The following is a 15336-nucleotide window of genomic DNA, read 5'->3' as shown; positions in this document are numbered from 1 at the left end:
TAAAGGAGCTCAGCTTTTTGCATACACACACAAAAACACACACTCACACCTAAGATCTCCCAACAAGTCCTACTGGAATGTGTCTCCTGTAACAACATCAGCTATCACAAGGTTTGCATCACATGACAAGTGGAGCCACTTTGTGTGTCCGTGTGTGTGTACAGCTATATATTTCAGAGTCTTTGTGTGTGTGACAGCACCTTGTTTGGCCCACAGGATAAAAATAAGTACTCTCACTCAATTAATGAAGGAGCCAGTTCAGAATTACAGCAGAAGAAGAACAGCCAGAGAGACAAGAGTAAGTCCCTTAAACATGTCAGGAACTTAGGAAGTAAGTCCCTGATAAAAGAATAGAGCAGAATATAGTTTTAGTTGCAGACTATGGTTTTTTTTTCATGCTTTTTATTTTGTTTACTGTGTTTGGGAGTCTGGGTTAACACATCTTTTCTGCTCGGTGAGCAACAAAAAGTAATGTGAAATATAAAAATCTCAATTCACCCAAATTACAAATAAAAAAAAGAGTAGGAAACAACTTTTTAGGAGGATATGCGGTGCTGTGCAAAAGCTTCTCATTATTGGGAAATAGGTACGGCAGTTTTTTTGTTACACGTCAAAAATGGAGATGCATGGATAAAAAGCAAAAAACAGAGTTTGTACAAAGCTAATGAGCTTGAAAGTCAGTATTTGGTATGTCCACGTTTATTTTTCAACTCTCTTAGTCAGCTTTCTTGTCATTTCTTTAAGAAGTCTTCAGGAAAAGTTCTCCAGGCTTCTTGAATGACATTCAAAGCTCTTCTTTGGATGTTGGCTGCCTTTTGTTCTGTTCTCTGTCAACATGATCTCATACTGTTTCAGTAATGTGGAGGCCAGTCAGTGACTGATGGTGTTCCATTGTGTGTTCTTCTAGCCAGGTATGCTTTTACTGCATTGGCAGTGTGTTTGGGATCATCGTCATGCTGAAAAATTAGGCTGCTGACAATCAGATTCGTTCTAGAAGATATTTCATGGTGGATCAAAAGCTGATGCTACTTGTTTTTGTTCATAATTCCATTGATTTCGACAAGATTTCCAACACCACTGGCTAGAATGCAGCCCCAAATCAGGACAGAGCCTCCACCATGTTTTACAGATGTTCAACATGTTGGGCTGGATGTGGCCCAGAGTTTGGCATTCCTGATGTAGAGACTCACTTTAATAAAAAAAATTCTAAATTGGATTCATCACTCCATAAGACGTCATGCTACTGATTTACAGCCCATTTCTTGTGTAATTTCTATAGTTTGCATGAGCAGACTATTCTCTGTTTTCCATTTTTTGCAAATTTATTGCAGCTATATTCCTGTTTTGCATTTTCAATATTAGAGGATCATACTGTACTTCCCTGTGACTGAATGATCTGAAATGTTTGCAACGGATGGATGTGTTGCAGTTGCACTAAAAGTGTCTGAGGCATATGTGTTGCTTCAGTGATTTATAAAACTACTTTGTAAAAAAGATATTTTCTCAGGATTTGGGGATGTGTTTCATGTAGTTTGGATGCATTTACTTCAGCACCACTCCTGACCACTAAAAAGAGAAAAAAGCCTTCTGTCGGCTTTATAGTCTGATCTGTACTTAATCATATCTATTTTCTCAGAAATAGATGGATATAATTTATTTAATCTTATCATGTTTTCAACAATGGGTTCAAAAGGGTTTGGGTAAAGGGCATCAAAACGTTGCATGCCATCACTCACACATGAAGGAATCTGTTTTGTATGATTGCGTGTAACTTGACCATTTAGGCCTTTTCCCACTTTGAAGTCTTGTGTTCTTCATGAAATTCACTCAACTCATTCTCAGTTAGAGTGGTTGCCTTCGCCTTGAAGAAAGAATAACACCTTGACTAAAAAAAGGGAAAAAAATAAGTGTCATCCTTGTGAGAGCTGCAACACACATCTAAAAAAGAGTCAGGAGGGAGAGGTGTAGAGGGATAAAAAGTAGAGGCAATGAGGGTGTTGACACATCCTGACAAAATGGAACAGGGAGTGTCACTCAGCACCTCATACACCAGCATAGATAAACTACAAATACGTGCTGCACATGAGAACTTTGCCTTAAGGAAAAGACACCTGGATCTGAGCTTCTGCTGAAAGCAACAGATGCCAGAAATACAGCATCACGTATAAAGCCAGGGACAGTGGGGTCACCCCAGCACATACATGCTACGTTCAGCTATTAATCATTATTACCAAGGAGAGTTTGAAAAAAAAGATATTGCAGATATTTTACTCTGTGAGCCTACCTGTCTCCATATTACTTCTGGCCTGTGTGTGTGTGTGTGTGTGTGTGTGTGTGTGTGTGTGTGTGTGTGTGTGTGTGTGTGTGTGTGTGTGTGTGTGTGTCCTTATTATCAGCAAGCTTGCCAAACTCTCCGTCTCAGTTTGGGTCTTGTCTCCACAGGGAAACATTCGTAAAAAGGGAAGAGTTTTATTAGAGCGTTACAAGATACCAGTTGTCTAAACTGGCTCCCAGCTCTCGACCCAGACGCCCCTTTCCTGTCTTTTAAGGCAGGCTCCTCAGCTAGTGTGCAGACATTCTGCAGCTTCTCAACATGTCAGGGTCTTTAGCTGCAGCTCCTGTTTCCAAATGTTCTCATCCTCGCATGTTAATTTGCTAATAGATTCCCCACAAGCCGCAACCGCAGATCTATGTGCCGATAAAAAGGCAATCGCTCACATATTTAATACGCGCATTCTGAAGGTGACCCCGGCCATATGTCTGGTTATCTGCAGGTTTATCTATGTATCTCCTCTGGTTGCTGCCTGCTGCATCACTCGCACCCTCTCACCACAACAACAGCTGCCTCTTGTCAATGTCGCTCGGCAGCAGCTGAGAACGAGGGGAGGAGTGCAAAACCGCATTTAACAGCCTTGGTTCTGGCTAAAGGGAACGCAAGGCGGGGAATGGGTGTGGGGGTTTCTTTAACAGAACATCAGGATCCCATTTAGACCAGAGACAGGCTCGTGGGAGTCTGATGGGGCGTTGGCTGGATATGGCAGGGAGGAAGTGGGAGGTCATGTGTGTGCTCATGTTGATCTGCATGTTCTAATGGTTGTTTAATCATAGATGCTATGTTAATCCCTGCTGCCTTGTTGCTCTGCTGTATTATCTCTAATGTGGTTGCTCATATTCACCGCTGTTTCCATCAAAGAGCCATGCTGAGGTGGTTTGTTTGATTACACAGCTGCATTTCTCCTCTACATAACAGTACAGGGCTGTCCACGTGCAGGCCCAGGTTAAAGGTCAGGGCTGAGTCATGCAGTTGCCCACATCAGTGTGACACTTGACCCTTGACTCATCTCTGCCCAGGGCAGCTGCCAGCCTGATGCTTTTTCCAAACTGTGGGAAGCGTAAATCGAGGAAACTGATGTGCTGTCTCCTGCTGACTGCAGTGGAAGGACTATACCATCTGCCTTCTTCAGTCCAAGATCCCCAGGAGACCAGGGGAAAACTTGAGTCTGACAGGAACAAGAAATGAGCTGGCTATTAATGGGTGGAAAAACTTGCTTGAAAATGAAAGGAGGGGTCTGAGAAAAAAAAAAAACAGTGAGTAATTATAAACTAGTGTGAGAATCTAATCTCTTTTCCTCCAATTTAATAAATCAACAAATGCCTACCTGGCAGGGATCAGATGAACAATCATTTACAGTTTACCAAGATTTTAATTAATTCCTTAGTTCATCATTTTTGTGTTTTGTGTGGCCATTTAATGCAGTACATTAAACTATGACTAAGACATAAGTGAGGTAAGAAATTAGTAAGGGAAAACTTTATTTTCATACAAAAATTACTTATGTTTGTTAACTTGTTAATGTGTTTTAAATACCTTTATATATGTGTGTGAATCTCGTTTAGGTATAAAAGCATATAAAGAAAAAAGTACACAGGACAAGACTACAGTCTTGTGGAAAACTTACTATTTTCATAGCAATTCACAAAGTAAGTAGCACCCAAATATTGCTTATCAAATGCATTTATTTAAGGGATCATCAGCAAGTGTGTGAACATATCTATTAAAGCAGATGGTTTTGCAGTTTACTGGTCTGGAGCATTCAGGCTGTGTGGTAGAGCAGCCCGTCTATGAAGGTAGGCAGTAGTTCTTGAGCAACATATTAAACCCTGAGTTATCCCTGATGTATCTGTTGTGTGTTCATGTTAGATAAAAGTGTGTGTGTGTGTTTGATTCGAAGAATGACTAAAAAGTTTGAGTAGAGAGGTTCTGTGTAAGTGCCAGTCGACTGCAATGCCACAGTCTTCCCAGTAGACGTCCCAGCAAATTCATCCTAAGGTTGTAAGAGCTACTTCTCCGACTCTCCAGGGCTCAGTTAGCAAGTTCATGGCAATACAATTAGAAAAAGACTAAAAACATATGGTTTGTTTGGAAGAGTTGCCAGAATAAATCATATTCTCTCTAAACAGATACCAGTTGCACAGTTTGCAAAGTTGCATTTGAGCAAACCATAAGACTTCTGGAAGAATATCCTTTGGACAGACAAGACCAAGTGTTTGAGAAGATGTTCTGCCATAAAGCATAGCACCATGAGTGGCAGAAACCAAACAGCATGTCAGCACAAACACCTCATACCAACTGTCAGGCACAGTGGTGGAGGAGTGATGATTTATTTTTCAGTCAAAGGACCTGTGCACCTTGCAGTCTTTCAGTCGACCATGAACTTCTCTGAATACCAAAATATTCTAGAGTCAAATGTGAGTCTGTTTGTCTGACAGTTAAAGCTTAGTCCATGTTGGGTCATGCAACATAACGGTGATCCCAAGCACACCAGCAAATCTACAAAGGAATGACCTAAAATGATTCAAGTTGTTGCAATGGGCTCTGTCTAAGTCAACAGCAATGCTGTGGTAGGACCTTAAAACAAATAAATAAATGCCAGCCAACCTCAATGAACTGAAGCAACGCTGTAAGAAAGAGTGGGTCAAAATTCCTCCACTGATATAGTACAATACAAAAAACTTCAAGTTATACACTCTCTAAAGGTGGTTCTGATATCTATCTATCTGCAGCAGGGATTTCAGCTGTTCCAAATATATTCTTAAGCTACAACAATAATACCCAAGTAGCAGAACATGTCAAGGACCACGCTACTGCTTCATGTAGCTGAAAACCCAGATAAACCCAAATTCAAGTCATGTGCCGATAAGAGCAGAAACACAGTAACAGATGAATAATTATAACAAGTGATTGAAATGATTCCACAATGCTCAGCTGAAGTCAGCGTTTCATCACCAGCAGAGCAAAATAGTCAGTCATTCAGCCAATTAAGAACACTGTGTACTTGAACGCCTAACGTCAACGACAGCATGCCGCCCGACAAAAACACGAGCCTGCTGCTTCTGTTGCCATTCTTTCTGATATGACACCTTGCTTCGGGGAAGACATAATATCAACAGATTGTTGTTTGTCATTTCAGAAATAGTCTGTGTTGCAACTGAAGCATAGCGACCACCAACTGGCCCCATGACATTCCTAAATACCATACAATGACATTGCATGTAAGTGTGTTTGCCCAGTCACACAGATCATTGTTTCCTTATGTGAGATGATAAAAATGAAAAAGTATGGAAAGTTTTTTTTTAATGACAAATTAAAATGGGTTAAGGTCTAAATATTTTTGCAGTTGTTCACCATCCTTTCCTTTAAACTGCTTATAAACCTTTCCGCTCGTGGGAGGTTACCTTGTTTGGAAATCCTCAGTTCTTGCTGATCCATCCAAATTTCAGCTTTCATGGCAGATGATCTGACTTATCTTAGCAGAAGGAGCACAGGTGTCAACACTGTCAGTTTCTCAGTTCCACTGAAATGATTGCAGATACATGGAATTCAGTCTTCATTCACTGTAATATTTGTTTGTCTCAAGAGAAACTGAAATACACTCCACCCAAGTTCAATGTGAAAAGAGATATATTCAGAGAAATTCTGCTGTATTCCCTTGCTATAAATGAACGATAAAAATTTCTCATGGACTCAAGTGCTGTCACAGAAGCTGTTTATTTATATTTTTTACCTGGATCCTGATGGGCGTTGTATGTTTTACTCATTACTCCAATGCACACATGCACACTCACACAGAAACAGTTTTAAAATCCTACATATGTCCATCCACTCACTTGTGTCATCCGGGTCCCATCAGCATCACTGCTGAACTGTTTCTCTTTCTGGCATTTTAAAGGGACAACATTCCTGATTTCAAACACACAGCCACATCCTGTAAATTACCTTTGCAGGAGTGCTTAAGCCTCTGTTGAATCATGAAAGAAAAGAAAAGTAGTGAAGTTAAAAATATCCTGTTCGAGATAATGCATGCATCTGTGCTTCAGACAGACTCAAAATCACTGCCTGCGCACTTTCTTAATACGAGTTTCAAGTACCTGTAGCAGATTGCTTCAAAAACATCTCTGTTTTAAAACACAACTTGTTAAACAAAGCAATTCAATTTTAACTCCTACACTTTAAGTATATTAGATCCAGCTCTCAAGTACCATAATTCCTACACATATCTAAAGGCAATGTCAGACCCAGGCTGAGCAATGAGGCAGCATTGCCTGAAATGGAAAACCTCAATTTCTGCCTCGTGCATTTAGTCTTGTTATATGACCATAAGTGTAATTCCAGTCAGTGACATGAGAGAGGGGCCCTCTCTCTGCCCTCCATACCACAGACTGGTGGGAGACGCCAAGCCAACACACAGGAGGGAGGAAGGGGGCAGTAAAAGGGAATTTTAATGTACACGCTTTATACCACACACATTCATGCACACACACACACACACACACACAAAAGTGCATATGTCACACATACAATTTAAGCTTTCTGCTGACACTCTCATTCAGAGGGATTTTTGGAAAGTAAGGAAGCGTGGCATCTGTGTCTGGCTTAAGTGATCTTTTGAGTGTGAAACACTGACACCGCAGGATTTAGGATGTCAAGATGACTGCAAAAAAAGTGCATCACAAGTAACAGTAGAAGCATTCACATTTAACTAGGTGCAAAGGTACCAAATTACCATGACGTGCAAAAAAAATATATGCAACTGATTTTGCTGTATAATCTGCTTTCTGCTGCTCATGCATATCTTTGGCGTGATGGTTCAACGAAATCTGCATTAAAAGCATTCTTCTGTTAGGCAGGCTTGTAAAGCACAGATGAAGCGGTTTGCATAAGGTAGTGATTTCATTATGCACCAGTTGCTCAAATTATCATTTGGAACAAAAATATGAAAGTGCAATGTGAGAAAGAGGTCATAATTAGCATCATAGAATGAAAATATATTGAGGCAATAAAACCACAACCTGTCGTTTTCTCACTTTGGTCCGACAGCGTGTTAATTAATGAGCTTTGGAGGAACAAGCAGGCTGATCTGCTGTGTCCCTGTTTACTAATCAGCTTTTCTGTATCACCTCCTGAAGCCACCTTGCCAACCCCACGCTGGTCCTCCAAGAGGCTAAGCTGACACGGTCAGGTGGTCTTGCTACTATGTTTTGGAAAAATCAGCTCAGCGCAGAGGTCAGATCCTCATCATCATGATGTTTGTTTACATTCTCACACCGGGCCACCAGGGACAGACATCGGCCATTTAAAATTAAACCATGGGAAGAGACAGAGTTATATAGCACAGAAAGAGAAAGTGAGACAGGAGAAGACGCTTTCCCCAATCTGCAATGAAGTCTGTTGACTGTACTGGGCCTTTCTGGCAATCTGATGCAGATTTAGCTGCAGCAACTTAAACATTCAATTTTAAATTGTAACTGGGGATCATGCTGACTTCACATCGTTTCTCTTTCCTGTACAATATTATTCCTGATTAATTTAAAAGCCACACAGTCAAGAAATAATAACTCATTGGTAAAAGCAGAGCTCTTGCCCATATATTGCACCACTAATACCTTCCAGTGAGACTTTGGTCTAACACTGATGTCTGCAGATAAAAAGGCATCAAGAATCAGTGAGAAAGGAGCTCCTGATTTGAACAGGAACATGACTCCACCCCAAACTGCAAATCCTCCCTTTCCAAATCCAAAATTAATTAAAAAAAATTACATCTCAGGGACTGTGTTTCCTGAGGAGAGCATTTAGTTCTTTTTACTATTTTCTCTTTGCGGTTTTCGTCTAGTTGGTTTGATTAGGCCTAAAATAAAGAAGCAATTCATATAATATCATTCTGTTTCTCATCCTTTAAAATGTGATTACAAAATCTGCCCACACTAATCTAATGTCTAATGGACTGCAGCTCCATTGTGCCTCTCGGTGGTTACAAACATGTAATACAACTTACACACGCCTACAGCTGTTCAAAAAAACCCTCCCACTTCCCAGATGCCCATTCGTTGCTGTTTTCACTCAGCTTTCAAAATAAAAGCCCTAACCCAGACATGCGAATCACGAAATAAAAATACTGTGATACCTTATTTTTACTGGGCTGAATTTTGCCTCATTTTTTTTTTATTTTTTTTTTTTTTTTAGTTTATTTGTTTTATTTTTCACATGACCTGCCTACATATGACCAGATGAAGCCACGGCTATTTCATATTTTCCCATTTCCAAAGTTATGTGACTAAAATAGATTTATTCAAAACGTTTTATTTTTAAAAGAAACGTCACTTTCAAAATTTAGGTTTATTTTGAAGATTTCCAGCGGAAGTGCTTAATTGCCCACGCATTCTAGTGCCAAGCGCCAGTGACAAATTAAGAATCAGACAGCTTTAGGCGGCGGGGTCTGTCTCAGTCTTCCGCTCAGTCAGTAACTGAAGAAACATCATCCTACAGCTGCGAGATGAGGCTGCTGTCACTCCTGCTTACTGTGTCATTAACGCTGGCACTTGCTTATTATATTTACATCCCGCTGCCTGATGCCATTCAGCAGCCGTGGAAGTTGATGATGCTGGATGCCTATTTAAGGACAGCATTTCATGTGGTAAGAGAGTAGATATTTTCACTAGGAAGAAAAGCTGGTGCACGTAAGGCATCAAAAAGAGACGAATGAGAAGGATCGCATTAGACAGAATCTTGACTTTTCTATGTGCAAAGTTTTAATTAAATGTGTTATTACAGGTTGGCTGCATGCACTGTGTGTTTGAAAAGCTTTATTAAAAACATGCTCTGCACAAAACACACTCAAACACAGACTTGGACTTTGAACCTTGTGTTTATTTGTGCAAAAAAAGTACCATCTTTCTTTGCTAGAATATGCTGTTTGGTGTTGATATTCAGTGTAACAGTGCAAAATGATATGCTGCTGAAATAAATACGGATGTCATGGATTCAAGGTATCTATAGTCCAGTTTTTAGTTTTACTGGATGACCAGATATCCAGAGATCTTTTCATGCTTGAAATGAAATCATGAAATCTGATTTTACAGCAGGGTTGAAATGCACCAAGTCTGTGAAAGAGCTCATTTAGTAATCCCACTGTGTGATTTCAAAAGTTATTGAGACTTTTATTTTGGCGCTGTGAGAGGATCGTGAACTTTACACCCTCACCTGTGTTCTACATTTTGAAAGTGGCAGATTATAGATGGCTAGAAACTATCCGTTAATTATTAGCACGCTGGCCGAGACTAATCCTCAGAGCGAGAGTTTCACAAAAAATCTGGACTTATTTTGTTATTTTGTAAGATTTAAAACAGTCATTAGCATCTAGTTTAAGATAAGATAAGATAAGATGACCTTTATTAGTCCCACAGGTGGGAAATTTGTTTTGTTACAGCAAAGTGCAAAGTTATGTAGCAGAAATTAGAAAACACTGGAAAGCAATAAAATACAATACAATACAATAAAATACCATATACAATAGAATAAAGTAGAATAGAATAATATATACAATAGAATAAAATGGAAATACAAATACTATATACAACTGAGTAGGAAAATACAAAAATACAACTTCGTTAGAAGAAGAATTGCACATATAGCAGTCTTATTGCACATGTGTGGGTTTGTGTGTTTGATCAGCTGCAAAAGTCTTTATTGTGGAGTCTGACAGCAGTGGGGAGGAAAAACCTGCGAAATCTCTCCGTCCCACACCGTGGGTGCCGCAGTCTCCCACTGAAGGAGCTGCTCAGTGCTGTCAGAGTCCCCTGCATGGGGTGGGAGATGTTGTCCATCAGGGATGACAGCTTAGCCACCATTCTCCTGTCACTCACCACCTCCACTGGGTCCAGAGGGCATCCTAGAACAGAGCTGGCCCTTCGGTCAGCCTGTTCAGTCTCTTCCTGTCCCCAGCAGAGATGCTGCCTCCCCAGCAGACCACACCATAGAAGATGGCTGAGGCCACCACAGAGTCATAGAAGGTCTTCAGGAGTGGGCCCTCCACTCCAAACGACCTGAGTCTCCGCAGCAGGTACAGCCTGCTCTGCCCTTTCCTGTAGAGGGCGTCTGAGTTATGAGTCCAGTCCAGTTTGTTGTTCAGATGAACACCAAGGTACCTGAGGACACTGTTTAAGAAAACGTCACTAATATTAATTTTGCATTGCTTCATTGTTTCTACAGCAGATGTTATGCACTAGAACGTGCTTAAGTGTGACTGATATTGTTAAATAGTTTTAAAACCCACTAGTGAACAGTGTGCTGATGCATAACAGAAACTGACTTTATTCTTCATTAGAGTGAAAATGTGATATCTGCACATGTGACAGTGCGACTGGCTGTACCTCAGTGTCTTCAGCACTGCTGTTGAGACACTGAGTGAGGGAAAGGTCAGACATATCAGTAATGCACAGTGTAGGAGGAGAAAGGTGACTGTGAGAAATTGTGTCTCAAAATCCTGCCAAGAGATGACTACATTTTGCCTTTTGCCAAATTCCCTACGACTTTCTGTTGTTTCCACTAATTTCCTTTCAATCTATGTATTAAATTCTTAATGTGTGTCCTGAAACAAACAAGAACCAATCAAGAGGTTTGAGCTGGAGTTTGGTTTACTCTTGTCTCCAGGCCTCTTTGAAGCAATGGCTGGGATTTGACCATCACACTAGATCTTTCCGGCAGTTCACATTTGGCTTTGAAGGGATACTGAAGGAATTTCTGAGTTCTGAGTCCAGTGCAGGGGCCGTTCCAGGCGTGAAGGTCAGCGACATCACTTTCGCTGGCATCCCAGTGCGAGTTTACGAACCCCCAGCTGGAGGGGAGGGTCATCTGAGGAGAGGGTTGATGTATTTCCACGGAGGTGGCTGGGCCTTCGGCACCACCAGTGAGTCTCTAATTGCTTTCTCTAGTTAGAAATAAAAATAATATGCCTACATTAAAAACAATCATAAGCTTTGAGACATTACTTGTGATAATTACAACTTTCTCTGCTTTTTAGGTGCAAATTTTCAAGTGTCAATAACACAATAGGCATATATCTAACCTTATCAATCTGTTTTCGTCTATATACTGCAGTGTTTTATCTTTAACTGCCTTGAAATAAAAGATTTTTGTCCAGATCAAACAGAGGAGTTTAGATAGTGTTTGAGCTTGTACAGATGTTTTTCACCCCACGTTTAAATTTCAGTTTGCATAATCCCTGAACGCCTTCTTTTCCATCCTTCTCTGTCTCTCACTCTTTCAATTCCTCAGAGAAGGGGTCATATGATATTACCAACCGAATGGTGTCAGATGAGCTGAATACTGTTGTGGTCTCTGTTGAGTAAGTGTGTTTCCTCTTGCAAAACTGTCGTCTCCATTCACAACATCAGTGGAGTGTCCCTTCAATTATATACTCCAAAGCTTTCTAAACCTCTAGTAAATTACATCTGAACCCTCTGTGTGTGTAGGTATCGTCTGTATCCAGATGTGCACTTTCCAGTGCCATATTTAGACTGTCTTGCTGCTGCCAAACACTTCTTGTCTCCAGAGGTTCTTGCCAAGTATTCTATTGACCCAGATCGTGTGGCTGTGGCAGGTGATAGCGCTGGAGGAAACCTTGCTGCTGCAGTTGCTCAGGAGGTAAACGGAAAGGCTATTTTCTGCATGCATGCGACAATTCGTATATCAAGCTCAAATGTTTTAATTCATAAAATGCCTTCCACGACTGCTAGTATAATGCTCTGGATCATGACATATATCCTGATTTCTTTGTTTTTCCATATTTGTCATTCTTAGTTTTAAATGATCAGTTTTTAATGCTAGACAAAGATAACCCAAGGTAATACAAAATGCAGTTTTTGAATCATGATTTTAATTTATTAAGGGAAAAAGTTACTGTGGAGGAATGTGGTCTCACTCTTCTTTGCAGCATTGTTTTAATCCAGCCGTTTTGAATGGTTTTCAAACACGAGCAGCTTGATTAAGTTCATGCCGAAGCATCTCAATTGGATTTAAGGCGACCAGGCCAATGCAAAACCTTAATTTTTTGAGCCATTCAGAGGTGAACTTGCTGTGTTCACGATCATTGTCATGCTGTAAATCTAAGTGAACTTCAGCTTCAGGGCACAAACTGATAGCCAGACATTCTCCTGGCAGAGAACAGAATTCTCAACTATGGAGGCCGTTTTTGCTCAGTCTTATTGTTGAATCATGAACTCTGACCTTAACTGAGACAAGTGAGGCTCGCAGGTCATTAGATGTTGTTCTGGTTATTTTGTGACCTCCTGGATGAGTTGTCGATACACTATTGGAGTAATTTTGGTAAGCTGTCCTCTCACCATGGTTTGCTGGAACACCAAAGAATTAGAAATGGCTTCAAAACCCTTCACCTCAGACGGGTTCTATTTAAGTAATTTCTTGATTCAACAGGTCTGGCAGCCGAGTGTGGCTGGTGAAATTGAATTCAGCTTTCTATAAAAATTTATCCATGATATTTAATTAATTATTTAACAAGGGAGGAGCATTGGTTTTTCACACAGAACTAGTTGAAAACAGGATGTGGGCACATACTATTTCACAGCACTGTAAATTAGTTGCATTACAAAGCTATGTTTACAAAGCTGTTATTTCCACACCATGTCTTGTCTTTCTCCCCTCACCGCAACCGGTGGCAGCAGATGGCCCCGCCCCTCTCTGAGTCTGGTTCCGCTGGAGGTTCCTTTCTGTTAAAAGGGAGTTTTTCCTTCCCACTGTCGCCAAAGTGCTTGGTCATAGGGGGTCATATGATTGTTGTTTTTGTTCTGTATGTATTATTGTAGCGTCTACCTTACAATATAAAGTGCCTTGAGGCGACTGTATAAACAAAATGAATTGAATTGAACTAACTGGGTCTAATATGCAACATATGAAAAAAAAAAGTCCAACACCACATTGTTGTTGGTTGTAATTTAGAGTTGAAAGAAAAAAGAAATACACACGTTCATCTTGCTGTAAGGAAAAGGAAAGAACCATTTGACATCACCACACAGTCTGCATTGCAATGTACACAGCCATTACTCATATTGTGTGTTTGTTTTTTCAGATTTCTGTAGATGACAGCATGAGTGTGAAATTCAGTGTCCAAGCTTTGATCTATCCAGTGCTCCAGGCTTTGGATTTCAATACACCCTCCTATTTGCAGAACCAATATATCCCCCTCCTTTACCGGACCAACATGATCCAGTTCTGGCTGCAGTATCTGAACATTGACCTTTCTCTTATGCCCGAGTTTTTAGTGAACAACCACAGCGCTTTGCAACACTCTTCACTCACCCCAGAGCTGAGGTCAAGACTTGACTGGAATGTGCTACTTACTCAGAAGTACAAGAAGAACTACAATCCTGTCATTGTGGAAAAGGGATCTGAGGGGTTTCTGAAGAAGGTGCCAGGCCTGCTTGATGTGCGGGCGGTACCACTGCTGGCTGGGCCAGAAGTGTTGGCAAAATGCCCTCGTGCATACATTCTAACATGTGAGCATGACGTGTTGAGGGATGATGGGCTGATGTATGCCCGCCGCTTACAGGATGCAGGGGTCGCTGTTACCAGCGACCACTATGAGGATGGCTTCCATGGATGTTTCAGTTTAACATCCTGGCCACTTGAATTTGATGTTGGGAAGAGGGCACTTAGGAGTTACCTCAACTGGCTGCAGAACAACCTGTAGAAGTGTGTATGTGTGTTTTTGCAAGTGAGTAATGGTTGGAAGCCCTTTTCTTTGTGAATCACAGGCTTGGCTGAAGGCCTAGTAAATCTTTGTTTAAAAATCTGACATCTAAGCTCAGGGCCCTTGTGTACCTGCACACGCTCAGTACATGTGAAGTTTTTATGATACTTCGAACCAGTCTAATCTGCTGGCAACATCAGCATAGCTAACACTGTCACCAACTAATAAAGATACTTTATAAATTCATTAAAGTGCTTTGACAGCCAATAGCTTTGCTTAAATGGATTCATTCATCGGCTGTTTCCAATACGAAGGATCGTGCATGTGCTGTTTTGTAGCGACACAAAAAACACATGAGTAATAAATGTCACAAGACCTTTTTGATTTATACTCCACTATTAAAACAAAAGCATCACAAGTTAGGTCCCAAAGTCGAAAACAATCATTTGAATTGTGGTGTTTTTTTCCGCCTCACTAAAAACAGCTGAGGTTAGGTCAGCAGTTTCAGCAGCGTTCAGTATTTTACCCTGTTGGCTGGTACACAGTAGATCTGCCACTTTTATTCATATTGAAGTTGCTCAATGACTATCAAAATGACTGCCATGAATTTTTAAACTGTCATGCACCCCAAAGGATAAAAATTAGTCTGGCAATTTTATGGGGTTGACTTTTTGGGTTTTGAATGAACTGTCTCCTTAAATATTAATATTTAAGGTATTTTGTATAGACGGTCATGTTCCCCTCACAATACTTTATAATAACAATGCTATATCTGAGCATTTCACTGTGTTCATCTGAAGAATGAAGATGGGGAAATCTAATCTGATAGTGCATGTTAGCCTGCTTGCATAGAATTAAGTTCAAAGCAAAGCTGTATGTAAGTAGCAAAATATTCACTGCACCATAAGAAAACAATGTCTAACATGTTCTGGCTCTTGACAATCGCTAACAAAATGCACATTTCCTTTTAGTCTGATGACTGTTTATTTTTACACTCATCCTGTATTTTTATAGTAATTCATTGGTTTTATATAAATGACTGAAAGATATTTTGTTTGCCTGTCAGAAGCAGTTACAGAAAGCAGCTGCATGTATGTCAGGTGCAGGGATAGCATCATGATCCTGAAGACACTTTTGTATACAAAGACATTTGCGGGCTGTAAGTTGCATCTTTTTTCATTTAAATCTAATTTTCTCCTTCTTTTAAACCTTTTTTTTATGAAGGCTCACAGCTACAGCATACATCATCAGCCTGTGATGCACAATAAATGCAGTATGATTTTGGTGCATTTTC

General features: G+C 40.4%; 1 protein-coding gene across 1 annotated transcript; it reads left to right on the top strand.

The window, feature by feature from the left end:
• Nucleotides 1–8726: 8726 nt before the first annotated feature.
• Nucleotides 8727–15336, top strand: LOC116318145 (neutral cholesterol ester hydrolase 1-like). Its single transcript, XM_031737091.2, has 5 exons — nt 8727–8972; nt 10988–11243; nt 11612–11681; nt 11809–11980; nt 13422–15336. Exons 1-5 carry the CDS (start codon nt 8832–8834, stop codon nt 14040–14042), a joined length of 1260 nt encoding a protein of 419 aa, XP_031592951.1. The 5' UTR covers nt 8727–8831; the 3' UTR covers nt 14043–15336.

This window comes from Oreochromis aureus, linkage group 19 (assembly GCF_013358895.1).
Source record: "Oreochromis aureus strain Israel breed Guangdong linkage group 19, ZZ_aureus, whole genome shotgun sequence".
In the NCBI taxonomy this organism is placed as follows: domain Eukaryota; kingdom Metazoa; phylum Chordata; class Actinopteri; order Cichliformes; family Cichlidae; genus Oreochromis; species Oreochromis aureus.
This window is presented reverse-complemented; position numbering and strand designations above follow the sequence as displayed.

Excerpts from the sequence above, each read along its gene's own strand:
- LOC116318145 (XM_031737091.2), top strand. The coding sequence starts at position 8,832 with ATGAGGCTGCTGTCACTCCTGCTTACTGTGTCATTAACGCTGGCACTT. Across the intron at positions 11,682-11,808 it reads ACTGTTGTGGTCTCTGTTGA|GTATCGTCTGTATCCAGATG; the intron begins GTAAGTGTGTTT and ends CTGTGTGTGTAG. Across the intron at positions 11,981-13,421 it reads CTGCTGCAGTTGCTCAGGAG|ATTTCTGTAGATGACAGCAT; the intron begins GTAAACGGAAAG and ends TTGTTTTTTCAG.